General features: G+C 43.7%; 2 protein-coding genes across 4 annotated transcripts; one reads left to right on the forward strand and one right to left on the reverse strand.

Moving 5' to 3' along the window:
• Positions 1-19: 19 nt before the first annotated feature.
• On the reverse strand, positions 20-27,124 carry slc37a3 (solute carrier family 37 member 3). Of its 3 annotated transcripts, XM_088366592.1 has the most exons (22): positions 27,017-27,124; positions 26,803-26,843; positions 25,164-25,221; positions 22,251-22,330; positions 22,103-22,174; positions 18,452-18,546; positions 17,170-17,258; positions 9,200-9,466; positions 8,187-8,344; positions 3,337-3,550; positions 2,765-2,879; positions 2,615-2,707; positions 2,468-2,551; positions 2,262-2,407; positions 2,066-2,162; positions 1,915-1,999; positions 1,661-1,851; positions 1,444-1,585; positions 1,272-1,373; positions 979-1,178; positions 854-919; positions 20-768 (listed from the first exon to the last, which is right to left on the reverse strand). In XM_088366592.1, the coding sequence occupies exons 10-22, from the start codon at positions 3,411-3,413 to the stop codon at positions 676-678; spliced, it is 1,491 nt and encodes a 496-aa protein (XP_088222718.1). In that variant the 5' UTR covers positions 3,414-3,550; positions 8,187-8,344; positions 9,200-9,466; positions 17,170-17,258; positions 18,452-18,546; positions 22,103-22,174; positions 22,251-22,330; positions 25,164-25,221; positions 26,803-26,843; positions 27,017-27,124; the 3' UTR covers positions 20-675. The 3 variants fall into 3 exon arrangements, with proteins under 3 accessions (XP_088222718.1, XP_088222717.1, XP_088222716.1); XM_088366591.1 differs by lacking the exon at positions 9,200-9,466 and having other exon boundaries at positions 26,803-27,118; XM_088366590.1 differs by lacking the exons at positions 8,187-8,344; positions 9,200-9,466; positions 17,170-17,258; ... (4 more) ...; positions 26,803-26,843; positions 27,017-27,124 and adding an exon at positions 4,121-4,260.
• LOC148379217 (DENN domain-containing protein 2A-like) lies at positions 3,750-10,171 on the forward strand. The gene is made up of 19 exons (XM_088366589.1): positions 3,750-4,704; positions 5,355-5,868; positions 6,016-6,089; positions 6,149-6,240; positions 6,312-6,488; positions 6,542-6,635; positions 6,718-6,768; positions 6,833-7,023; positions 7,091-7,200; positions 7,717-7,786; positions 8,046-8,123; positions 8,192-8,332; positions 8,396-8,544; positions 8,620-8,797; positions 8,864-8,905; positions 8,967-9,069; positions 9,216-9,473; positions 9,555-9,641; positions 9,743-10,171. The coding sequence occupies exons 2-19, from the start codon at positions 5,396-5,398 to the stop codon at positions 9,772-9,774; spliced, it is 2,400 nt and encodes a 799-aa protein (XP_088222715.1). The 5' UTR covers positions 3,750-4,704; positions 5,355-5,395; the 3' UTR covers positions 9,775-10,171.
• Positions 27,125-27,306: the final 182 nt, after the last annotated feature.

Here is a 27,306-nt window from a genome sequence, read left to right on the forward strand (position 1 = left end):
TCAAGACGAGTCACATCGATTGCTTATAAATTCACTTTACTTTTCAATTGGATGAAGTGCTTTAACAAGTGCATTTACAAGTATGTTGGCACACCAATAATTTATTGGTGCTCTATAAAGCCACGCATTCATCATACAACCTCCATTTATCCTACACAAAATGCTCTTTCACACATTTGAAAAAAGGAAAATATAAATAATGATAAAACATTCCTTGCCTACTTCTACTGCGGTACGGCAGTTCATTACGAGTTGTCTCGCCGCCCCGAGCGAGTCGACTATTGCGCAGCTAATGCAAATGAGTTCCCGGCCTACTGAAAGTAAATTAAATTGAAAGAGCGTTAATGGTGCAGTCATATCAGGAAATTGGAATGATTTTGTGTATGTGTGGGGGGGGGGGGCAAAGGACAACGCCAAAGGACACTTAACCAGATTATAAGAAACTGAAACTGTCTATAGTGCATCATCCATTTCCACATGGCCACCTTGTGAACTGCAATATGTCTCCGAGTAACACCCCAGTGCATTTTTTGAAAGTATTTACAAACTTGGCTACTGTCAGTCCAATTGTAAATGTTGCGGCGAGGCAAAAGTTCATGTCAGTCTTTTCGAAAGGACGCCATCCTCTGACGCTTGGAGGATTTTTTTTTCTCCAGCAAGGTAGTGAGAAGGAGTTCAGAGTTGGTGATGGCGGGTTTGCCGCTCTCTCCACATGGCGCTTGCCTCCGTCATGATCAGGGGAGTGATGAAAACAATGCTGCCCCCTGTCTGTAATGTCAACAAATCTTTTTGAGTCTAAAAAAAACCCCGCCGCTTGTGAGGAATGTAAAATCAGCTTGAGGTTTGGTCTTACCATGACGACGAAGAAGTAGAACACAGACACCCAACCCAACTTGCTCTCGATGAGAGACACCAGGTACTGGAAAACAAATTTCGTTAAGAAATTGAATTCCCGTCCCACGAGAAGGAAATACGCACCTGTCCCCCGGCGGCTCCGATACTTCCTGTGCCATCCACGATGCCGGTGACCGTGGCGAGAGCCTCCCGACTGCCCCTGATGGCGTCCTGCCGGCCTAGGTCAGCAGAAATAGCCGAGCTGATCATGTTGGACGGACCGCCGATGAAGAAGCCGGTGATGGCCAGCAGGGCGGCGTTGGTTGTCTTGTCGGCTGGCGAGTCTACAAAAATACAAGTTCTTGTATAACTTCTATATCCTCGCTGGTGTTATGATGCTATGTTGCGGCGAGGGGGGGGGGAGAGTGAGGACTCACGGCTGTATCCCACCAGAGAAGCCATGGCGAGCAAAAGACTTAAGGCCAAGACCGGGGAGCGCTTTCCCATGAAGTCCGTTATCAGACCTTGAACGGTTCCACCTGACATTATAAAAAAAAAAAAAAATGTAAACAACGTTTAACTCAACCGTGGTTATCCTACATCGCTCACCGATGATTCCTCCGACGTCATACCACATGGACAGCCGGTCGGCCTCGGCTTCCTTCCAGCCGTAGTTGTTGCTCAGGTAAAAAGGAAGCCAGAAGAAGAAGGAGTAATTGACCAGCTTCAGGCACGCGTACGACAGCGAATACTAAAGCCAGCACAAATAAAGGGTCAAAGTTCACTCAGTGGGGGGGGGGGAATTATAAATGCGCCAGAAGCTTACCGGCAGAACTCCGGGCAGGCAGAAAGCTTGGAAGAAGCCCACGGCTTTCGGGGACCCTTGGTCACCACGCTGTAAGTGGCAGTTTTGGTCGTACACGTCCTCCGCCTCCTCCACCTCCTCCTCGCTCATCAGAGGCCTGTGGGTGTCTGTGTCGACTGGGCCGAGTCCCGTCTGGCAATCCGTGCTCAGACCTGACGCGGACAAATATTTTCCGTTATTGACGAAAGCGGAGGACTCGCCAGCGTCTTCCTCACCGATTTCACTTGGGGAGGTGAGCAGGCCGAAGAAGAGCACGACGCCTCCGGCGAACTGCACCACCGAGGTCACCAGGAAGGCATACTTGCAAAACACAACACCCTCCGCTCATCTTTGGTTTCAAAATACAGCTAACACACCTTTTCTTACCTCATAGCCGTACTTGAGCACGCTGGACGCCAAGAAGGCTCCCAGGATGTTCCCCACCGACGCGCATGCGCTCCACAGACCAAACACGAAGCCGCGCCTGAAAAACAAAAAAATCCTTGTGAGTGCCTTTACAAGTCCGGCTGCTAAGCCTCGGTCGAAGATGATAAATGATCGTCTTTGTGTAGCGGACACACACCCAGTCTTGCCGAACCAGTTGGCCATGACGGCGACGATACAAGGCCAGACGGTGGACTGGAGCAACCCGTTCAGCACCCACAGGATGCAGTAGAGGTAGACGTTGTAGATGTGGAACCACTCGGTCAAGGTGCCGAATGCAACGTTCTGCCAAAAATCCGCAGTGAATAAAAGAAGGCCTTGAAAAAAAAAAAAGTGTTTACTCACCACAGCAGCGGAGCCGCACAGGCCGAAGCAGAGGACATAGCGGAGGTTCACCCTGTCGCCAATCACGCCGCTTAGATACAAACCCTGCGTGGAGAAAAATTAAATTAAATGAGGTGAGAAGAGACACTGGATGTTAATCCGCCTCACCACAGCGTAGGAGAAAAGGAAGATGGAGTCCAGAGCTCCCAGGAAGAGCGTCGCCTGCTCTTCACTGGCAAACAGTTGGTTCTTCTCCCATGTCTATAATGCGCCATCAATTAATAATTTTTTTAAACCATCTATAAAAAGAAGCTGTACCTCGCCAGGCGAGAAAGCGGGACTGCTGCCATTTTGGGGAGAAGGCGTCCACTGGGCGGAGATGCTCACTTTCACATTGCTGAAGGTTTTCCTCGATGCATGCAGGAACACATAGCTGGGGCGGCGACACAAAAAAGGGATTTATATTATTCGTTTGAGCGTTTGTTTACTTTTCTTTTGACACACATGAATTGCGAGCGACGGGACGCTTGAGCGTCTAAAAACAGGAAACGGAGCAGGAAACCAACTCAGCTTTTCTGATGATCTTCGCCCCGATTAAACATTAACTCGAGAACATTCAACAAAGGAAGGCGCAGGCAGGTCGATAAAAAACACTTTCCATTCGCGGGTCAGGCAAATAAATTCGACATCTGCTACGGACACTTAAAATCAATATACATGCTTCACACTACCCTGACAACATGTGGGCCGAGAACTTTTGACCCGCGTACATGGTTTCACACCTTATTTCGAAACTACATTCCGGATGTCCAACCACAAGCAAAAAAAAAAGCACCAGTAACACACAAGACAGTCAATATTCAGGTTGGGGAGGAAAATTCCCAAATTACCTAAAGAAGGTAAGGAGGAAGGCGACCAGGTGATGATGGGTGTACTGTGACAGGTAGCCACAGCATGAGGGAGGCATCACAGGGGGTGACCGCAAGGTGGAGGAGGATTTGGAGGTCGGTTCTGGGGAGGTGAGGGATCTTCAGGGTGGGTGCGAAAAAAGGAAGGGGTTGAGCTAAAAGGTCGGGCGGGACAAGCACATCACAGGGGCAAACGCTGGAAAGAGGGAACATAAGAAGAACTTTCACTTTCAAGTTATTTTATAGTTTCATTTACTTGGAATATAAGGTCAAAACTTGGGAGAGGAAGTGAAAGGCATTAAAACCATTCTGCAATTAAAAATATTCTCACTCGTTCTGCAGCACTGAATTTAATTATCAGCTATAAATCATTTTTCAATCAAGGTAGTCTGAACTTTCAACTCAATTTCAATGTGCACAGGAAATGACATGTGGCATTTTGTACCTTGAACGCAGCACCACTCGATTGCCAAATTCGTAATGTTTAATTAACGCTAATTTCAAGAATTAGCTTTTCTTACACACAATGCCCTCGTTATGAATTTAAAGTTATATAACGTCATATGAATATTTTCTCGTTTTTTGGGGGGGAGAAATAAGAATGAATAGACGTCGATCATGTTGTGCTTCATTAAACTGAGGCATTTAATTGTTACGACAGAGCCTCTATTTATACCACCGGCGCTTTTTTCGGGAAATAGAAACAACCCGCAAGAAAGTAAAAAAAAGAAAAATAATTTTAAATGGAAAAGAAACCAGCTCTTACCTCCCAGCTCGAGTTGCGGTATAAGCTAGCAAGCTCGCTTTGGCCATAAACATCTGTTTACAGTAGGAGTAGCGTCATAATGACGTCACTATACGGGTTTACGCTTGACTGAGGAGTTACCGCCCTCTGCGGGCCAGGGGTCGAATTACAGCACAATAAATCTCAAAATTTGCACTGCAGAAGTGGTAAAAGTATTCACTCAGTATTCACAAGTTGAAGTACTCGTGCTAAAAAAGGTGTAAATGTATAAAAACAAAGAATTTCAATATAGGATGCTGTTTAGTAAGCTTAATTTGTTATGTTTGCAAATACATGCCTATCAACTAATGGAAAAACAAAAAAAACTATATTTGAAATCAAATGCTTGAATGGGAAAAAGCATATCAAGAAAGTCACGTGAGCAACCTCCCCAGAGAAAGAGAGCGAGAGAGAGTTCAGGCTCTGTGTAGAGAGAGTAAATGAGAGACGAAGGATGTCGTGGAGCAAATGAATGGAGCGAGATCCAAAATCTTTTTGGATTGCAAGTCACAGTGATGGATTTTTTTGATGGAGCATCCCGTCCTCTTGTCTTATTAAACCAGCAGGTAAGTCAAAAACTTTTGAATTTGATGTGAATTGTGTGTGTTTTGTGTTTGCTGAAAATATTCTTTACAATTAGGATGGCGCCCTAAAAACAAAAATATTATTCCCACAGTCGTAAAAGAAAAACTGCATATTTAAGTCATACAGATCAAAAGTCACCTCGGTGTCAGTAAATGCGGAAAAGCAGAATAAAAATGTGCATTATCCGAATTATGAACAATAAACGCCTCAATATCTCAAGCCAGAGTTTGGGAAATAAAAGCCACATTTGCCTTGCGGTCGCCGACGAATCCATTCAGGAGCACAACGTTTCTCCAATTAGGGCTTCCCATTTCCTCTGGTTTATTTATTAAAACATAATAGTTTGCTGAAACGGGCCAGAGTCCAACTATGTGTTTATTTTGCAAAGACCGATGAGAGGAAAACACTCGGGGGTTCATAGGCCTCTCAGGCTCCATTTTCCCACCGTTGCTGGAAAGGGACGCTCTCAAGTGACTCATTGGGGACTTCAGGACGACTCTTAGAAGTCTGCTAAGCGTTTTATCGGCAGAATATGGTCACATGTATTTATAGAGCATCATAAACTGGGGTGTGCAGACTTTTGAGATTACAGGATGACAATATTTGATTTTTTTTGTTTCCTCGTGTTTAGATCAAATCAGGGTTGTCATTACAGTGAGAGAAGTGCTAACGATGGACCATCGAAGTGATGGCAACAAGCTCCCCGGCACCATCAAGGCCAAGATCTCTCTTTGGGAGGGAAAAGAACCTTCCAAGTCCTCCTCTCCGAGCTTGAAGAGAGAAGAGCAGATTGAATATGTCACAAAAGACCAGTTAGAGAAATTAACAAAAACATTCAATGAAGATACGAGGGCGGTGTTTACGCTTTTTAAGAAGCTGGACGCCATGGGTTCCAATCACGGGAAGACCCCGCCGGAGCTGGGGAACTACTTCAGCCCGCCGAGCAAGGACAAACAATCGGAGGGGAAGAGGAAAGACGATTTGTACGGCGAGTCGGGGTCCCCCACTGTTAACCCACTCCCCAAACCCAAGCGGACCTTCCAGCACCCCGTTACAAAAGGGCAACGTAACCTCCCTCCACTACCTAGAACTTCCTCGAGACCTTTGCCTGGTTCTGATAGGGGACGACAAAACTACCATGACAGGTAAAACCGGCGTAAATTTCTTTTATGAATAAAAATTAACATGCTTCAATTTATTTTAACTAAAAGCTGCGGTGTTCCGCAAGGGTCTATTATTGCCCCCCTGGAGTTCTCTGCTATTGTTCTTTATTTTAATTTTTATTTCGACAGGAGAAGACTTGAGCGTGACATTCCGGCTTCACGACATTTACTGACTCTGGAGCATCACTATGAAGACATACTTGGTAACTCCACAATGAAAATGAAATGTGACTTATTTTGATTTCAATTTATCTTCTCCCAGAGAAAGAGAACCCATACGAGGATATCGAGTTAGAGAGTCAATGCTCCCAGCAGTCATCTTTACCTTCTTCTCCGGGCGCTGACGCAAGCAAGGTTACAATATCTCATTGGATCTTAATCAATAAGGGGGGTCGTGGTTTCCCACTGAGAGTCCTTCTACCCAGGCATCAAGGCCCGGATTCTTCAGGCAGAATTCCGCCAGGAGTTTTAAGCTGTTAGACCTGCGTCGGGGTAACCAGCAGAACAGCGGTGTGGTTTCCCCGTCCCAACTCAGCCCCCCGTCAACCCCGACTGACACCTCGTCTGACCCCTACAGCCGGACCTACCGCAGGATTCCGACGGTACGTTTAGTGAAATAATTGATTTTATTGGAATTTTAAAAATATTTTTTAAGGTGGTGCTGAGGATCAACAGTATCTTTGAGGCTCGGATCGGGAAAAAACACTTACGGAGGATCTATCATTATGCTGAAACCAGCTCAGGGAGAGGTGATCACTTTTGGACTGTTCAGTTCTATTGAACTTTAATTTTAGTGGTTAATAAAACTGACAGATTTTTTTTTGTTCACAGTAACGGATGAAAACAGCGATTCTGAGAGTGAATTTGAAGAGCGAGCTAAAGGTAGGGAACTTCTCTGAAGGGCTTTGCAAGTTTTTCCTTCATGGACTCTTTGGTTCCGACGCAGCCCACCAACAGAGGCTGGTCTCGGTGCAGTCCATACTGAGCCCCCCGAGCCAGAGCAACAATACCAAATCCAGAAGCTTGGATAATAATCACCACCGGCAGCTTTTGGAGTACTTCTTAGTTGTGTCGCTACAGAAGGCCAAAACGGGTGGCCATTATGTCCCTGAAGTTACACAGCAGTTCCCCCCAAAGGTCAGAAATGGTTTGATCCATATTTGATCGCATCCTATAATGACATTTTGATGTTGTTTTGTTGCAGCTGGAACGAAACTTCAAATTCTTGAGGGAGACGGAGAATCAGCTCAAGGTTATTCCCAAATTTTGTTTCCCAGATATGAACGACTGGGAGCCGGCAGACAGCTACCCAAGGTGAGGTCAAATATATTTCTTTACAACACAAACATTTTTTTCTTTCATTCTTAATTAATCTTCATTTACACTGTAATATTCATAAATAAATTACAATTTATTGCATAATTGCTTATGTTTATATTATATTAGACATTTAAATTTTTTGATGTAATTTTTACATTTTATTTTAATATTCACAGTAAATCAACGCAAGCACTTTTAGGAAAATCATAAAAACATTTTAATTAACCAATTTTGTGAACAACAGCAAAGACAAAAACCTATGGTGTTCCGCAAGGTTCTATCATTGGCCCCCTTGAGTTCTCTGAATCCTGAATCGTTTTCAATGTTTACTTAATCTGACCCTCACTTACATTAATGATTTATTCAGAATTCAGAATATAGAACCAAGTGGACCATATGTGACCCCTAGTTCACCCTTGGATTATCCAGTCATTAGCAATGTCTATTTTTAAACTGTGCAGACATAACACACTCTATTTGTGTATTTAACACAACTCGTCCTCCCTTTAGTGAGATGTTCTCCTTCGTATTGACTGGAGAGGATGGGAGCAGAAGGTTCGGATACTGCCGCCGTTTACTGGTAAATAACATTTGAAAATAAATAAATAAAGAAGAGCTGCCAGCGAACAGGAAGCGAGCAAATACCGACCATCACGGCTGAATAAATAACTGTGCCAAAAATGCTGGCATGCCTGTGGGAAAACAGGAAGTGTGTGTCTGGGAAAGTGTGTACGGCTTGTGTGCGTTTGCATGCATTGTGTCGAGCACTGATTGTGTCTTGCTTCTGATTATCTGTGACATATATAAATCGTCTTGGTTTATCTGTGTGTTGGTTTCAGCCTACTGGTCGAGGAAAACGTCTACCAGAGGTCTACTGCATCGTCAGCCGTCTTGGCTGTTTTAAGCTCTTCTCCAAGGTTCTTGACACAAAAATCTTTTTCCCTCCATTTGTGTGTTGGTGATGTGTGAGACCACTATACCGTAGGTGCTGGATGAGGTGGAAAGGCGAAGAGCTCTGTCTCCTGCTCTGGTGCAGCCGTTCATGAGAGCCATCATGGAGGCCCAGTTTCCAGCTCCGGGCAGGACCATCACAGTCAAGACTTTCCTTCCCGGCTCGGGCACGGAGGTACAATGTGGTCTGTAGAAAAAAAGTCTTGAGATTAATTTTGTATTTTTCCGCCCCTGGTAGGTAATGGAACTGTGTCGACCGTCCGACTCGCATTTGGAGCACGTGGACTTTGAGTGTCTTTTTTCCTGCCTGAGTGTGCGGCTCCTTCTCAGGGTGTTTGCTTCTCTGCTTCTGGAACGCAGGGTCATCTTTACTGCTGAGAAACTCAGGTTTGGGCACTTTATATGGAGAGTATACTACTTGACCACTAGATGGCAGAAGATAGAATTAAACTGTATGTCCAGTACCCTGTCCCAGTGCTGCCATGCGGTAGTGGCGCTTCTCTACCCGTTCGTGTGGCAGCACACCTACATCCCCGTGCTCCCCTCTGCCATGCTGGACATCGTGTGCACCCCCACCCCTTTCATCGTGGGCCTGCTGTCCGGTTCCTTGCCTCAGCTCACCGAGCTCCCCCTTGAAGAGGTCAGCCAAGTTTTCACAAACTAAAAAGTCAAATCCCTCAAATGATGCCGATTTGTCACGCCGCAGGTTCTGGTGGTGGATCTGGGGAAAAGTCGATTCCTAAAACAGGTGGGTTCTTTATGAAAGCTTGCATGTAGAGACCCTGAAGTATTTTTGGCCTCTTCTTAAGATGGATGATGAAGACTCCATCCTGCCTTCTAAGCTTCAGTCCGCTCTGGAGAATGTTTTGGAGAGGAGAAGAGAGCTTGCTGGTGGAGGTGACACCATCAATGGTAATGGAAAAAATATTCTTTATGAGAATTTAGAGAACTTGAGGGGACCAACAGTAGAGCCTTGCGGAACACCACATTTCTTCTGTCTTCATACTATTGTTGGATAATTGCTGAGATAGTAGCGACTCACTTCATCTTTTCTTTAGACCACCTGAGCACTGTTGTGTCCGAGGCCTTTGTTCGGTTCTTCGTGGAGCTAGTAGGCCACTATCCCCTCTTCTTCTTCAACGAACGGGAGGGCGAGGTCTCCACCACGCCGCCGCTTCCTTGCTCCTTCCAGCGGGAGGCCTTCCGGAAAGCCGTCCCATCCAAGACCACAAGGCGCTTCCTGGAGGTCTTTATGGAGACGCAGATGTTCTCCTGGTTCATCCAGGAGCGGGAGCTTCATGGGCCTAGCCTGAGAGGTAACGATATTGTTTATTTTTTTATGGGATTTTGCAGTACGGTACAATAAACAGAGATTCCCTTTTTCAATGTCTCCTCAGGGCTTTTTGAAATGAGGGTGCATGAATATCTAGACACCATCCATGAGAGTGAACACCGCAGGGTTAATAGGTTCCTCAAAGGTTTAGGTGAGGATATTTACTATTTTAAGCTTCAGAGGTGTCAATTCTGATGCTGAAGCACAGTTGCATCCTATCTAATTCTGTGATTTTTTTTTTCTCCCCCACAGGAAACAGAATGAAATTTCTGTCTAAGAAATAAAGACCCAGGGAAGACTCAAAGCACTTCCAAAAAAATGAGACTGATATGTCATAATATCCAGCAGCATCCACTAGGAGGCAGCAGTAAGGCTTTTGTGATTGGGTACGAGTAGCACAGTTTAACGCCAACACTCACTGGTCCAATCTTTAGGTACACCTGCACGTTTCTGAGGAATGGCAGAAATGGTCCTGGGTCAATTTGACCCGGCTTTAACTATCAAAAAGTGTCTGAAATGGGAAAAGTAATCCCAATAAACATTGTTTATATGTAATTATTTTCTTTCCTTATACTTGTTTCCCGGAATGAGTAAAGACGCCCCTGGGTCAATTTGACCCACATCAAGTTGTCTTATCAAAATATGTCAAATGGGTCATATTAAACACTGTTTCAATGTGAAAAGAAAGCCTCCTGATATGTTTACTCTCAGCCGCAGCAAAAGTTTTCCTGAGTCAGAAACGTGGCTTGTTAAAAGGCAAGCAAAAAAAAAAAAAAAATGATGTGCTCATTCAGCATTCACGTGCCAAATGTACCCGATGACTGATCCACATGCCACACATCCACTAACCACACAACTGCTGTGTTTGTGTGGTAAAAGGCACCGAGGCCTCGTAGTCACAAAGAGTCGGTGGCCGCAAACACTATTCTTGTCATGTGAGTCATGGGAATAAAACTGGCCGCAAAGAGGAAAAGCACATCTTTTGTCGCCGTGAAAGCATAACACAGGTGCGGAGAAAAGAACATAGTAGCGTATTGTGTTGGCCTGAGAAAGCCTCGGGGGTTGGTGTACCGTCGCATCCAACCGTCGCCCTGATGGACATATGTTGATGCATAAACACAAATGGGCTGCAAACTCGATGCAGATTAAATAGGTTAATGAACCAGGAAAAAAAAAAAATCGGAAAATGATTCTATTTGAGAATACTGTATGTATTTAGAGACTACGAGGGGACCCATAATAGAACCTTGCGGAACACCACATTTTATATCTATATAAACAGCTTCGTAAAATCGAGTAAATCTGTCAGTGGTTAAGAAATCATAAGTCATGGCTCCATCTGCTCCCCCAGGTGGTAAAGCGGTGACGCCACAGGCCGATTTCGTCAAGAGGGCGCAGAGAGAGAGAGAGAGAGAACTGACAGCTGCTGACAGATTGCTCGCTCGGGTTCTGGTGGTGGTGGGGGTCACTTGTGGCCAGGTGCCATAACTCGAAACGGTCCCAGACAGCTTTTCCGCCATACACCTGGGCTTCAGCTCAAACCGACGGTCGCGTTATTGCGGAGGTAATTATGGTTTAAATCAATTCCAGTCAGTGAGGGTTGACCCCCCCCCGGAGCTTTGCAACTTCTCTGCAGAATATCCTGCTCCACACGTGTGTCACATGGTTTTACTCACGAAGCGGGAGAATGCTTATCTTCCTCTCGGGGGAGGTGGGGGGTGTTTTTATACCAGTTTTAGTGTCTCACAAAGTCAACAAAGGGAAATGTAAAAGTCGTCCAGGTCCTGAAGTCGCAAAGCATCACACTCTTACTGCCACCGTTATATTTGAGTTGATGTTTTTAATTAAATTGGCTAGAAAAAAAGTTCTGGACACTCTTAGAACTGAAAGTTCTGTCTTTTGAGTGTGATAAAAATCAGGAAGGAGGGGGGGGGGGCAAACTTCGACAGCACTGTATGTAAAGTATCAAGCAAACTTCACAGCCCATTAAAAGTCAACCACCGACTTGACATGACTTCTCTCTAGGGATTTATTGACCTCATTTTCAAGTTTGAGAACCACATTTGAGGCTCCCCCGAGGTGGCCTTGTACTAATTACATGATTTATGGAGTACGGCGCGCTCTGGGGAAGGTGCGGTAACCCGGCGTCACTTGTCATCAGTCACAACGGAAAGTGGATGTCATTTTCCTTCGAACTTTTTAAAACCTTCCCATCAATCAAACAACCTGAATGAACATTTGTGTCTATTACGCTAATATCCCTTGTGTAATACGAGATTTTGTATATATTATTCTAGTTTGCCTTGGAGTATTTTCATCAAATGATAAATTTCTCCTCTAAAGTGAGTTTGATTTACTGTAAAACCGAACGGCACACGCAAACGGTGTTATTTGGAAAAGGTCACGCACGGCTGCTTGTTGTTCTGGCTGCAGGTGCAACGTCCAGCTGCGTGCCTGAGTCATTTCCGATGGCCATCAAAGCCCATTTGGGAATTCTGGCAATTGTAATTCCCACAGAAATTACCCGTGAATGCTCGGGGATACTTTTGCCCAAAATCAGGAAATGAAAGGGAGGACTGAAGTGAAAGCTAATTAAAAAAGATTTACCAATTCAAATAGTTTTTCCCTTACACCCTTAATGACAAAGGGTACAAGATCTTATTGAAGTCGTTTTGACTATTCCAGCAGTAATAAAAAACATACTATTCTTCTTCATTTGCGTGATTGTAGTATACCGCCCCCTGGTGGTCAAGATGGGCAAGTGAGAAGAAGCACAATGAATGAATTGCAGTATCAAATCATGATACACAAACTATTAAATTCTTTATATTTAAGTCACTTTTGTTGTTACTATTTCTAGACAGATATTAAAGACAGCTAATTTTAATTATTAAAAAACAGGTTTACGTTTGCCTTCCTTTCATAGAATTAAAAAAAAAAAAAAAAAAAAAAACGGGAGACGGCACGCAAGGAGGATGATGAGTCCGGCTCGGGCCACACACGTGGATTTCGCAGCCCTGATGAGGCTGCGTCACTCCGGACTCCCGACTGTCTCCTCGTGGTCTGCAGCTGCATTTGTATTTCCACGTTGCTATTACACCAGAGGCTCAAAATATTACCCCCCCCCCCCCCCCCCCCCGCCAAACTTTAAGCAAACGGGCAAACAATTCTTATCCCACACCGTTGACAAGTCTCTCCCAGCATCTTAGGAGTGTGTGTGCATGTGTGTGTGTAGCCTCTAGAGTGGACACGCACTCTTGCACTCCAAGTTGTGGGGAGTCTTTGTCAGCCCAGTTCCAGGGTGGTCCGCGCCATTGGTACATAAACTCATCTCTCCCCTTTTTGTGCTTTGTGTGTGTTCTCAAAAGTTCCTTTGAACGTATTGAAATGCTTTCTATGATTTTTCGCATCAGGATCCTAATTTGGATCAATTATATAAAAATATAAGCAAGGAGGTTTTTTAGTTTTGTTTTCTCAAGGGCAAAAAAAAATAATTGAAATTTATTTCTCCTCACTCCCCATATGAACGATGAATGTCTCAACAAAAGTAGTTAAATTACGAGCCGGGTAACATTTCATTCCGAGCGAGTGCGGGGTTTATTAAATTCAACGCTCGAGTGCGGGCACGTTTACAAGCCCGGCCCGAAGTTTCCCTCCTTCTTCCTTTTTCTTTGCCGAGCCGCTCGCTGGCCAACGTCAACATGAAGACTGCCGGTCGGTCGACAACAATCTTTTTTTTTTTTCTCTCTCTCCACCATCTGCAAAAATTCTGCCTGGAAATGTGATCTAGTCAAGAAGAGTCGAGAGTGGCCCTGCTTAAAAACTCATTTGGACGACTAAGTGCGGTGTTTTTAACAAAGCGCTCAGTTGGCAATGCGCCATTTGCAATTTGTCTTCAAGATGTCAACTTCGTCATCCATCATCGTGCGTAATCGTTGTTTGTTTTGCCGCCGAGCTGTCACAAAGGCTGTCGGATCGCAAACACTTCGATTTGTTGACGTGGCCTCGATCCAACAAATGATACTATAGAATGTTAAAATTAGCGTGACAATTGTTACGATGATTCAATTAGTCAAAAAATAACGACCCAAAAGAAATAAAAGCGGTCCGAAAAGGATCCAACTCAACTGCAGTTCTTAATCTTCAAAAACGACTTAATCGAAACCCCAAAAATGTTTAGAAGCGAGACCGGTTGGTCCACATCTGGATCGCAATATTTCCATGTTTTTTGGTGCGCTCGTCATTTTCCATCTCGGTCGCCTCACTGTGATTTGTGCTCCTCCATATCCGAACCACCGTCGGTCTGGAAAGTTCAACTTTTTCCGATGGAACCGACTGCAGATGGCACCGAGTCCGTTTTTAGTGCCACCGTGCTGTCACGTAACCGCGATCGATGGCGACCCCCCCCTCCCCCCCACCACCCCTTGGTGATTTACACAAAGCCGCGGTTTGGGAAGGGAAGCACATGGCGAATCCATCGGAGAAAATCTGATTCTGGTAAAGACATTTCCAGATCTCGGCTTGATCGAGAAAACTGATCCTCGTGCCAAAACTTCTGCATGGGCTATAAATAGACAACGCTGACATCTGCAAAAATGTGTTTTGCCCTCTTTGGACTATTTGGACTTTCACGAGGACGCGACATCATGTGCTTTGTGGTTGACTCACGTCGCTCACATGAGGTCACCCAAGCGTGATGACAAATGTGGGGAAAGGAGGAAGCGGCCTGCTGTTATCTGTGTCGCTAACTGCGTCCTCATAAATAAAATACTCTATTATTTTAAGTCAGGGTTTTTTTTAGCTGTCGCACCGAATACCGCAAAACGTTTTTTTCCCCCGGCAAAACTAAATGTGAGTATTTAATGGCCGCTCTGAGTATTTACAAAAGTCAATGTACCTTAAAGCCATCTAGTTCTGCAGCTGCTTAGGGCAAAATTCCCCCGTTTTCAACTGTGGCTATCAGACTGGTTCATGGCCGCTAGCCAACGTGGCCTCGTTTGAACCGTCATTATCCCAAAGGCCGTCTCGATCGACGACGCTTTCTCTCTCGCAAAAACCGCAGCAGGTGGCCTGTGTTTGGGTTGTCCGCTAGCTCAGTGTCGCGTTACCCTCTCATGCACATGCTATCAATTTGTGCAGATCCTCACTTGGATGGCTCATCCACTCTTGTCACGTCCAAAGAGTAAAAAAAATGCGTATCGAGAAAGTCGCTAAGAGAATTTAAGCTACAAAAGTTATACAAAGACTCGCCGAGCATAGAATTCCTGGGAAGTGAGGCAGGCGTCTGTGGAATCCGATTGGACTCTTCAAGAGAGGAGGAGGGAGGGAGGGGGGGGGGGGGGGGGATTTGCGATTCCGAAAATCATCCATCACTCGGACTCATTGAGAAACGTGCGCCGGAGCCGATCCTGTACGATACGCTTGAACAAACACAGACTTTGTCCTCGGCTCCCGGTCGCTCGGCCCGGGCTACCTCCAAGTAAACGTCTGGCCTTCCCGCCAACGGGGATTACGAATCGGATCTTTGGACTTGAAAGCAGGTACATTTCGGCGGGATGGAATGAATTCGGCCATTTTGTTTTGGCGGCGACAACCAAAATGGCTGACGATTGTTTGGATGTAAACACAATAATGGTACTGATAAAAGAACAATACCAAAACAACTTTCAAGATCATTTCAACACACTTTAAAAAAAAAATGTGTGTAATTGATATTACAAACTGGTTATGCCAGTAAATATTTTTCAATGAGTAGATTATGTCGCCGCATACCTCGCATGCCAGCCTTTTTTTGGAGCAATCAGCACCTTGGCCTTAAAAAGCGAGACATTCCTGGGTGAAATACGAAGGATGCCGCCGACGGCTGACATTCTGGACTCCGTCCCGGAACAGTACTCCTCATGTGTCGTGTTCCCGTCCAGCTTTGGACTCAACTAGCGCCATACTGACTTTGTAATGACTCAAATGAATCTGTTTTTCACAGAAACGCGGACTAGATACTCTTCAGGTCAAAAAGATTTTTAAAAAATCAAATATATCAATTTTTTTGGCAGCCGGATCAAAACCATTTGAGTGATTAAAAACACAAGAGCAAAAAATGGGAGTGGAGGACTCCTTCAGGTTGAAACCTTAAACCGTTTTGTTCCCAGGCTGCAGAATGTGCTAAACAGAAAAAAAAAAAAAGGGCTGGAACAGGGCTACACTGACAAATATTGTTTTTGGACGGCGGCCAGATTATTGTACTGGTGACTGCGCCAGAGGCAAAAGCTCATCCAAGTGCTCTGGAGTGGGCCTGAGTGTTGTTTTGGACATGAGGATTGGCTCCTCCTTGCAGGCACGATGGGAGAAGCTGGGCAAAGTTACCAACTTGAGATATAATTCAGTTGAATTTGCCTAAAAAAAACCGAAAACATCTGGACTATTGTTTCTCTTCGGGTTTTTTGAAGCAATAATCATTCGCCAACTGACTTCATCCCGTGGCGTCCATCTTCTTAAAATCAAATTCAATGTGAGGATAAAAAAATCTCCGAGGGGTGACAGACACCATTTTTTTTTTTCTTCATGACATACGGTGCACGTAGAGGTCAGCGAATGCCACATGGTTCTCGGCAGTAAATCGAAATGACAGAATCCGACTTGTAGCTGGACGGCAAGACAAAGAATTATCCCCGGGGTGTGAAATCGCTAACTTATAGCGTAGCTTATCTCCAAATCATCTCAGTCAGGAAAGAACTCGGGGTTTCTTCTGACGGGGGGGTCACAAAGCATCTTTTAATCATATGTTTCAGTCTCATGGATAGCAAATTGTTCCGGCACAAAAGTGTCGATTTTAGTTGGATGATTTGAGCGTTTATATTCAAATCAGATGAACACGCGGTTTATTTTTTGCATGAATTTTGCACAGGCCGCACGTGACATTTGCATACGAAAAGGTCACCGTGGGTGTCGAAAGTATCTCGTTGGAGATGCGATACAACAACAAGTTTGTCGACTTAAGATGCCAACGTAGTTGTTTTAAATTGTGTTTTTTTTTCACTTCTAAATCCAAATACTCCCATAATAATAATTACACACATTTGATTTATCCATATATATATTTTTTTGATTTAATAGTACAATTTAGAATTAAATTTATAAATAAATTTTAAATTTATGTTCCTCTCCAACCAGCGTGGACTATAAAAAAAAATTGAGTCTATATGTCAGCAAGTACGCCGCAAGCAGCCGATGGCTGAAAGACGCCGTTTGGTTTTCATCTCGGGGGCGATGTGGCAAATTTCATAAGCGGTCCACATTGAGAGTCAGACCGTTGGTGTGTGGTAAGGCAAAGAGGAGGAGGAGGGGAAGGGGGAAGAGGAGGGATTCTGTGGTAAAGTGGAGCGTGGAGGAACCCACTGACCTTGACATCCTTCTTCTTCTTCTTCTTTCCCTCCCTCAACGCTGCATGGCTTTCACCACATGTCTATCATACACCCACTTTTAATAATAAGCTTGAGCATGTGTGTGTGTGTCGGGCCCTGACACACTAATCCGACTATTCCGCCCCCAGCGGTCAGAACTATCGAGTCATCGATATGACATCACTCTCAATTAACGGCTGACAAAAACAGTTCTAAGTTGTAATGGCAGTGTTCGCCACTAGATGGCAGACCTCACTTTAAAAATAAAAAAAAACTCACCGCCATATTCGGACTCCCTTGTGTAGAACGGCAGTATTAGTGGCGTACTGATGACTTGAAAGGAGTGGAGACATCTCAATGATGCACACCTGTACAAAAAAAAAAAATCATTTTAATTGTATTTCATAATATCAGTATAGAGATATTTTCCTTATGACGAATCAGATTTTTTTGAGGGGGTGTGGCGGCTGACTCTGGCAGTTATAGTTCCTCATTATTCAGACCTCAAGAGTGGTTTCACAGCCCCCTACGCGGTTTTGCCGCTCCGCACAGCGGTTATCGAGCCGCCTATCTGCGCCGTTGTCGCGGCTCGCCATGCAAAACTGCTAACATGACGGCGGGCGGGGCCCATTCGCACATGTGGCGCATGTGTTGGCATGGCTCCTTCGTTTGTTCTTCGCCCGGTTCTTCTGCGTGGATGTTTTGCCAGGCAAATTAAGAACAAAAAAAAAAACTAAAACAACATAAGTGCATATCAGTGTAAGGGATCGATGCTATTTATATATTTATATATATGATAATAATATCATTTATTAACAAAATAAATTATTTTAAAAAATTGCTATCATTTTTAGGTTTATTTGTTTAATTTGGATTAATTTTTTTTATATAGTTTACATTATGGAGTCTGTGTACACAATGTGACAATAATATTTATTTTTCACAAAAGAAATCATTTAAAAAATTGCTATCATTTTGATGTTTATTTAATTTTTATCAAAACTTTTTTAGATAGTTAAAATTTTCTACAGCCAAGGATTCAGACAATAAAGTGGCAGTTGAATCGCGACGTTTCACATCTGAACCGAGAGATCACAGGGCCCGGCCGGTGGGGTCAGAGGTCAAACGTGATCACATTGCAGACGTTTGAACCCGCTGGCACGATGAAAAGGGGCCCCGTCGCGAGAGCGTATTTATTTGTCGGTGTCTGATGAGAACAAAAGGGTAAGGAGGACGTCAAGAGGGGCTCGGCTGTGCTAAGTGAGTCATTGGCGGGATGGTGGAAAAGAGTCTCGTCTTGCTTCTCCGTGCGTTTTATGACGCATCATTTCCACTAGGGAAGTAGAAATGAAACGGCGGCAGACGACCACAACGCACGCTGGGTGACATCTGGATTTTTCATCTGCATCCGAGAGTGACGAGATGACATTTTCTGGCACTCCTTTTCACTTTTGAGATAAAGCTGTCATTCCAACAGATGGGTTGTCTGACCTTTAACCCCTTGGCTTTTTTTTCATCCCCTTCATCACATTAATGTGCAAAGAGGTTTGTGTGTACTCACATAAACCGTTGCAAGGAATGTTGATAAAAATTCCCTTCGCTTGCTATCTGGTAACATCACGTCCTCGGGCCGGACAAAAAAGACCTTTAGAATTCCTAAAATATAAAAAACATTTCTTAGCAGTGATTGGTATGAAAACAGAGAAACATTTGAATGTCTTGAACTGACACTTGAGTGTAAATGAATAAAAATTCATTTTTCAACTGGTCGTCATGGTAACGAATGTTGCCCTCGCCACATGGGAAATCCTATTTAATATGAGAAAAGAAAAAAAACTCTTACAACACCTTGGAATTGTTCTAAACTGCAAAAAAAATAAAAAAAATCATCTTTAATCAGTGCTCCTCCCCTCAGGAACAGTAATTGGCAGATTGCCCCGTGTTTTCGTCCCAGACACGCTACGCCTGGTCAGCCGCTCCAGGCGAGGCGGGAGTCTCGGGCCAATGGCGACCCAGACAGGGCGGTGTCTTCCACGCAAAGCGAGCGGAGGACGGGCGAGCTCACGTGAGGCCCCGTTGACTCGTTGCCAGTAAGCAGGAAAAGGAGGGTAGAGTAGCGAGGAGGAAAAGGGTGCAGCGAGGCAGGAAACACACAAGCGGCACACATTATGCTCTTGACATTTCCACTCATCAGCTGCTCGGCACACATGGAAACCTGTGACCAATTATGGACTTTACTGCCAACGTTTGTCCTGTGATCACATTATCCGACGTAAAACACCTTTTCTTGAAGGAAGAGAACATTGGAATTGGCACAAAAATGTTTTTATGGGGTGTTTGGAGAGCCATCGGCAAGGAATGTGGACGGGGTTTGGGAAAGTTCAATTTTGGATTGGTTTGAAAACAATCTTGGAACGTTCTATAAATTTCAAATTCAACAACAGCCATCCAAAATGGCCGAATTCCTATTTTTAATCCCGGGGGTCATGTGACTTTTTGGTGGGTCTTCACATGATAGACAAGGCTACTAATTTTTGTTTTTACGGACCCCTAAAAGAGCAGCTTTGAAAATCTGCCACTTTAAAACAAAATGGCGGACTTCCTAGATGTTTTTGTATATGGCCTCCTAAGATTTTTTTTGTGGGTCCACTCATAATGGGTGTGTCTATTTTATTTTATCCCCCCCCACCTAAAACATTTTTTTTAAGAAATAAGTCCAGTCAGCACGAATCATCTCAACGTCCATTTTGCCGAGTTCCACATGTCTGTTCTGTGTCAGGATCTGCGAGCGCTTACTGGGTGGATCAAATATGAAGCGTCTGCACAGCAGCTTGCCCCTGTTTTCCCGACTCGGCGTTTTTTGGTGTGCTTCCAACTAAAGCACTGGGCCGGTTCTCCGCCGCTGCCTCCACATCACTAGTCTGTTTGATATCCCGAGGTCAGAACACGGCCGCGAGGCTCCGAACCGCCGAAGAGGCCAAAAGTTGAAAATCCTAAATGAGCAAACTCTTTCACATTTTGAGGAGACAAAATGGATGATGTCATGTCTTAATAAAGCAGATGAGCTGGTTCTGTGTGTTTCTGGCATGACTTCACTGGCTTTGAAGGGCTCCCAGAAGCAACAAGGTCCAGGCTAGCAGAAACGGATTGCGCTACCCTCGTGTGACCTGCAGCTCGTAAACTCGTTCACCTTAGCTTTGGGTATTATTCAACACCTGCGGCTTGATGTATGGCCTTCCCGATGTTTACCTTTGCAATAAAACGACGTACGTGAACGGTTTCATTTAATGGCGCTGCCAAAACATACCTAGCATTATTTTCGCAGCGGCTCGTTAGCCGTCGCTCACAGTTAATCATTTAAGAGTTAGGCGACGCCGTCATAAAGGCTCGTTTGTAGCGCACCTGAATGCAAAATTATTGATTTTTCGGGAAATGCCCAAGATGGCCGCTTCTGTGTTTTGGTGGGCATGGCTTCCTTAGACTTTTTTTTGTAGGTCCACTCACATTAGGATGTGTTTTGGTGGGCTGAATCTATAAATGGTCAAAATTGTTGCTTAGGGAAAGCAAGATCAAAATTTTTTGGGGGCCAAAAACATCCTAGGGAACATCTTGACCAAGATTAATTTGCTTGCAAACTTTTTTGACGATGGGAACTGGGGATGACTTCACACCACGTGTTCAGCCTGCAAAGAGTACATTAAGTGTTCTTCTGCCTGGAAGCTCCGTCATCGAATTTTTTTTCAACTCATGATCTAGTGGCAACAAACAAACTCCTCATCTGTAGGCCCCATTCACAAGGATTTTTTTGTCCCGTTTGACTTTTTTTACCTGCTCATTTCCAGACACATGACGTGAACGCTCCGCTCGGCCAGGCGCAGACATAACACACGTCTAATATCTCGCGTTTGGAGATTCACTCGATGGCACGGATTGCGAGCGTGTCACACACTCCAGATTGTCACGCTTGATCGCAGACAAGCGACTCGAGGGACGAGGCGTCACGTATAATCTTATAGAATGTTATCCCGAAGTGTATATTTTACCGAGGCCTCCTTTTTTTTTTTTTTTTCTCCGGCGTAGCAAAAAAAAAAGCCTCGGCGGAATTATGCGAACCACCTGTTTGTTGATCCCGAGGCATTAATGGACGAGTGGAAGTCGCGTGTGCTGCCTGCCGCTCGGCAAAAAAAAAAACGAGGCCTCCCCGATTGCCCGGGGCACAAATCCAAACGTGTCTCAGCACAAAACAGCTTTTCAAATATTAATCATTAGTGCCACTAATGGATTCATAAAATGTGGGTATTAGACAAAAATATTTTTTTGCTGCATTTTGGACAGTAGAAAAAAAAAAGCCCCCCTTTGTATTATTTTCCCTAATTATAGCCTCGAGCACAGTGACGGAAAACAAACCGTGCAAAAAAATGTGTAGAATTTCCTCTTTTTGTTGACGTTCAGCAGGTGCTGGGCCCACGTTGGAATAAAAACAAAAAACTGTGTGAATCGGGCCCTCCTGGGGAACATATTCGTGACGTTCAAAGTGCGTGTCAGCGGCGTTTAAGCGTGATTGAGTACATAAGCTCGCTCGCACGCCACGGCTCAACAAAAGGCCTTATCGAGCCGTTTATTGCGACTGGCTCGAGCCGCGCCGGGCAAAGATGGCGTGGCGCTCGCCCTCTAATCCTCCTTTTTTTCACGTATGTACACAAAACCGGGGATGTCACACACGTGTGTGCCGTGACCTCAGCTCCGAGTATGGAGCTGCTACTTTTCTAATTGGCTGCCTTCAGTAGCTATGACAGCGTTGTTTGTTTATTTTAACACACAACTGTAAAAAAAAAAAAGTCCCACAGAGGTAAACTCAAGTTCTCTCTGTGTGTGTTTTTATGCTAATTCTTATTTTTAGCCCAGGAACACAAAGTACAGTTTGTAGTCAAGAGGAGATCCTGCCTCAGGATGTTCTAGAAATATATTAAAAAAAGCAACAAGGACCTGTGATAGGAGTATTAATAACCTAAAGGAGGCCATAAAAACATCTCCTGCCCGAATATGACCTAAGGGAAATGATTCATGTGAGCATTGACGGTAATAAATAATAAACTTGAGTTACGGTGACATTATGTTATAAATGGACATAATTGTAGTTGTGGCGTACCGCAAGGCTCCTTTCTAGAACCATTGTCATAGATTCTAAAAAAAGAAAGTGAAGGTTAACAACCTTGTGCGGGTGATGAAGTCTTGCTGGAGATATTTTCCTGAGGGTGTGGAGCATCAGCTGACAAGGGTATGGCTAAAATATAAATCACAAAGAAAAAATGTCACCACGCCCTTGCCCACGTAGGAAAATACTTTTGAAGTACACTCACCGTGCAGGAGTTTCATGTCTGTCACGTTATTCCTGCCACTTCAATTTCTTTCTCTTTCTATCTTCATCTTGGAATTTCCCCTTGAAAAGATAATCAGATCATGATTTAGCACAATGACGGATGATGGTGTCATTCATACAATGACAATAAAGGCTTCTTATCTTATCCGATTATTTTTATGATTTGATGATATATATATTGTTATTTTCGAGAAGTGTGATGGTCGGCGTGTTTTTCCGCCTTTGTTTGGCGCGTGTCACCGAGGCAAGAATGTGACGGTTTGCCGACTGGGTGTTGTTCATGTGTGACAAATGTCACCGTGATCACTTCCAATTTAAGTGAGTCTTTGTACTCACCCAAATAAAGCTTTTTACAATTACATATTAGTTAATTAGTTCCATTATTACACACTTATGTGGAGTATTTTATAGCTAAACAACTTTGTTGAAACAGTACATTTAGCTCAGTGGTTCTTAACCTGGGTTCGATCGAACCCTCGGGGTTCAGTGAGTCGGTCTCCACTGTGGAGGTCCGAACATGCCTGATTTATCGTGTAAATTTGTGATGACATATCTGAACTAGTCTCGCAAAGGCAACAGCAGAAGTCACACTGATTTACAAGTGTGTAATTTGTTGTGAGTTCATGCATTGTGTTGTTTTGTCCTTTGAACAAGGTGATGTTCATGAACGGATCATTTTGTGCACCAGTAAAAAACATTGATGTCTTGAATTTGAACAATTTTTTTTTTATTTTTCACTAAAGAGGGGTTCGGTGAATGCGCATATGAAACTAGTGGGGTTCGGTACCTCCAACAAGGTTAAGAACCACTGATTTAGCTAGTTAGCTAGCTATCGTGACATTAGCTTAGCTAGCTATAGCCAGCTAGCTTCAGTAGTGGTAAATACGGGCCGACCAATTATAACAAACTGAGTTTTTGGCTATAGTTGCCGCATTATTGAATTAAGAGTTTGCTTGAATCAATGCTAAGTATCTATTTATTCATCTTGAAAGTGATTAAAGGGTCACTTTACATCATGATGCACCTCTCGACATGTGTTACGCACAACTGGAAAAGGGGGAGCGCCCTGTACTTACGTGATTTCTGGCCTTTTTTTTTTTAAATACGCCTGACATCGTTTTGTGCTGTGGTCTGAGGTCTCTTGGCTCGCATCTATTTTCCTTCATAAACTAAAAAGAGGGGGGAAGGACAAAAAAAGGAACGCAGAGCGAGCTAAAAATGTCCAATTTCAACCGCAGTTAGCCAAAAATAGCCTCCAGAAGTGTGTTATTATCATTAATGAGTTAAGATTAGAGCCTTTTTTTTTTTTTTTTGCTTGACTCATACTGATTTATACTGACTCCTTCCCGTTTTGCTGACTTCGGAACCAGTGTGGGCCACATGTTTTCTTTTTTTTTCTTTTGCACGCTTGCTATAATGCGTCACAATGTGTGCCAGACACAAGGTGCATTTACTGTCGTGCAAACGTTGTTTTGTCTTTGTTTGAAACACATTAAAAGTCATAAGTGAACACACCCGTATGGACAAACACACACCCTCGTCATTACACACACGCTTATTTACAGTATGTACGGCTCGAATGAAAAGGTCTGGAAATGTACTGCGTTGTAGCGCCACTGCACCTGTGTCTGCCCATCCATTTTTTTTTTTTCTCTTTTGAATGGCTGGTTGGACCAGTTTGGTCGTTAGTCACAAAAATCACTTCCTGAGATGTGTTTTGCATATAATGCTTGTTGAGCTCGACGGGGTGAAAGTTAACAAAGTTTTGTCTGGTTTCTAAAATTCAAAACATGTCTTTTGTTTGGTTATATTTCTGGCTACAATTAGATAATAGGACCGTACCAATTTTACTTCAAGACGGGGGGGGGGACGGTTACATAATGACTTCTCAATGATTCAAAAGCCTCAACTTAACAAGAATTTCAAATTTTTCTTTTCCACTACTTTAAGTTTCATGGAAATCTCAAGTCATTTTTTTGGTATAAATCTAACAAACAAAGATTAGTGAGCAAATGTTTGGTAGAGTCAAGTCACAGTAATATTACAAATACCGCCACAAGGCCGCCTACTTTTTTTTTTCGTGCACAAAATCGCACATAGATTTATGTGAAATGTTTTGGAATGCATTGAGGAGGGCTCTCACGTATCAGCCACATGTGGCGTCTACGTGTGGAAAACATTCCTTTCTTTAAATACGTTTGGCAGGAACCGAGGCAAATGACATAAAGATATAAATCGGCTTAGCGTCCTTATTTGCGTTGACCTTAATTTGCTTTCTGTAACTGCAAGTGTTTTGTATAACAGCTGGCAGATAACACGGGCGAGGTGACTAAATGAGAAACTGGAAAACTGGACTCGGGCCAAAGTCAGTGCCCTGGTTTGACACGGCCTCTTGAGCAGTGTGTGAATTGTTGAGCTCGTAATCAACTTGGGAGCTCCCTTGGTGTCTGTTTTTTTGTTTGCTGCTAACTTTTTTGGAACCATGGGGCAGGTATCATTGTGCCCTATGGAATCTGCCTAGTAACAAGCGACGCAGGGAAAATATTTTAAAACAAAGTGGTTGGCTAGTGGTTCAAAAAGGACTTTTTTTTGATTTATGGGATTAGCAACAAGTGACGTGGGAAAAATGACGTCACCGTTCTGGAGTGTGTTTTGGTTAGCAGCGGGGAGATTAGCGTACACGTTTTGAAGGCCATGACCGCGGCGTGAAATCCGTCTGTACGTCTAAAGTGAGACTGTGAAACTGATAATGACGGCCCTCCGGTTTTATCGCACTACGGCGCCGTCTGCACAAATGAGATGGTGGCACACACCACGTTGAAATCCGATTGATCGTTTCCACGGCGACATTTTTTTTTTTTTTTAAACGCTTCAATTGATTGTTTGTAATTACCTTGACAGTGACTGGATGAAATTTAATTCTCTACGCTCCGCCGCGCTTCCTCCCCCATCTGTCATGTGAATTGAAACAAAGTTAATAATCAACTCAGATATTTTATAACAGGATAACGCTTATCACAATAATGAGCAGCGATCATAAAATGAAGTCATGCTTTTAGATGCACGTGGCGGGCAGGTTCGATGGCCGTATTGGCCCATTTTTTGAGAAAAAAAAATAAAAACAAACAGTAGCGTATTTGTGAGTGTGTGTGGAGCGAGTGGATGAGTAAAAAAACAAAAAATCAAGCCATCCTCGAAATCAGCCCTCAGGCGTGTTCGGAATATGGTAATCACATGGCTCTTGACATTTAGCTTACACTTTTGTTGACAGATTTGGCAACAAACAACACTAGGAATTAACTCATATAATATACAAACATGTAAAATGGAATTAAAAATATTCCTCGGACACTTTGACCTGGTTGTGACCGCATCACCAACGCCGATACTTCCTGTCGCCGGCCGTCTGCCCTCGGGTCAAACATTAGTCACGGGAATTTAAGCGTGCTGACTAAGGAGGGGGTGTCTAGAGTACAATTATACAGTTTTTTTTTTTTTTATGACTTGGTTAATTTGTTGTTGGGGTGACACACCGCCACGCATCTCCAGGCGACGGGTGCAAACACGCATTTGGGGAAAAGTTTTGCCCGGGGCAGCGGTTGATTGGCATTTCCTCGCAAATCTTCGTCTCTCCAGGCCTAATGAAAACCATAAACTACAATCTTTGCGCTGTAATGTTTAGTCATGATGTACGCTTTTAATTAATCGGCCTGAAACTGAGTGGCAACTAATTAGAATGCTATTTCTTCTTCTACTACTGCCCCTACTGCACTACACTGGCTCTCACAGGTCAGTTACGGTACTGCAACCAGTTAAGATGCGAAACATTTGTAACCTGGTTTCGTATTTCGGTTTGGTTTCCATGAAAAATCCCATTTTCTGTTTTAACCTATCCATGTACTTTATTCTATTTGAATAGGCTAAAATATTGTTGGTTCACCGCAAAATAGCATATTCACAAATCGCCACAGCCAAAAGTGCGCAAACGCTCACACAAGCACATTTGTTTGTTTACATCCCGCACCACAAAAAGATCTGGCCAAATGTTCCCTTTTTAGCTCGGCTGTAACGATCGCGTGACCACGAAGCAATAATGATGCAGAAGAAGGGCTTAATTAATACCAGCTTTCTCGGGGAAGTTGTATTTCCACACGAAAACAAATTCGAAAGGAATATCCGCACCCTGCCTTCCTCTTTGGCAAAGATGGCCAAGAAGTGAGCTCATACTTTTATAGGCCTTCTGGTGAATATCTATTCATAGCTTTCAGCGTTTATGGCCCTTGTTGGTTATCTGGAGCAACAATTACCGTACATTAACTCGGCTAATGTGAAAGCTTTTCCTGAAAGATAAAAAAAAAAAGGGAAAAACATGGAGAGGTACAAGCAGTCAATGTGGTGATGTCATCACCTAAAAATCACTAGATAAGGTGCATAAGCATTTCTCAAGAATTAGTGAGCTATTGTATATATTTTACATAAAAAAACAATCTTTGTGGTGTACAAAAAATTGGATACACAGGTTAATTACGTACCTTCTGACTCTTGACTAGAATTGTTTGGCCTGTCAAATGCCCTAAAGTGACAAAAAAAACAACAATTAGTTTTTGGGGTTGGTTGTTTTGAGTTTTATCTACTTTTGTAACTTTTAACAGCAACCTCTAATCATGTGATGCTAACAGGCTATGCTAACAAAGGTTAAAAACAAAAGAATCAAATTTAGGGCGCGGCATTGAGCTCAGCACCCACAAGAGTCGAGTGAGGTACTACAGGAATAACTCATGGACACATTTTTTTTTAACTTATAAACCACTACACACTGATATCAAAAGTGAAGAGCCAACAAAAACTAATTGCAGTGTACGTGAGTGTTTTATCAAAAGAACAGCCTGTACCGTACTGAAGTCCCGCCTCCGGCTCCTGATTGGCTGCTGGGTACGTAGTGTGCTCTTCTATTCTGCGTTGTTATTGGCTGTTTGGCACGCCAATCTTCTTAATCCTCCTCCTTCAGCTCACATGCCTTCACTGCAGCTTTTCTG

This window comes from Syngnathus floridae, chromosome 22 (assembly GCF_059516105.1).
Source record: "Syngnathus floridae isolate MCC-2025c chromosome 22, RoL_Sflo_1.0, whole genome shotgun sequence".
Taxonomy (NCBI): domain Eukaryota; kingdom Metazoa; phylum Chordata; class Actinopteri; order Syngnathiformes; family Syngnathidae; genus Syngnathus; species Syngnathus floridae.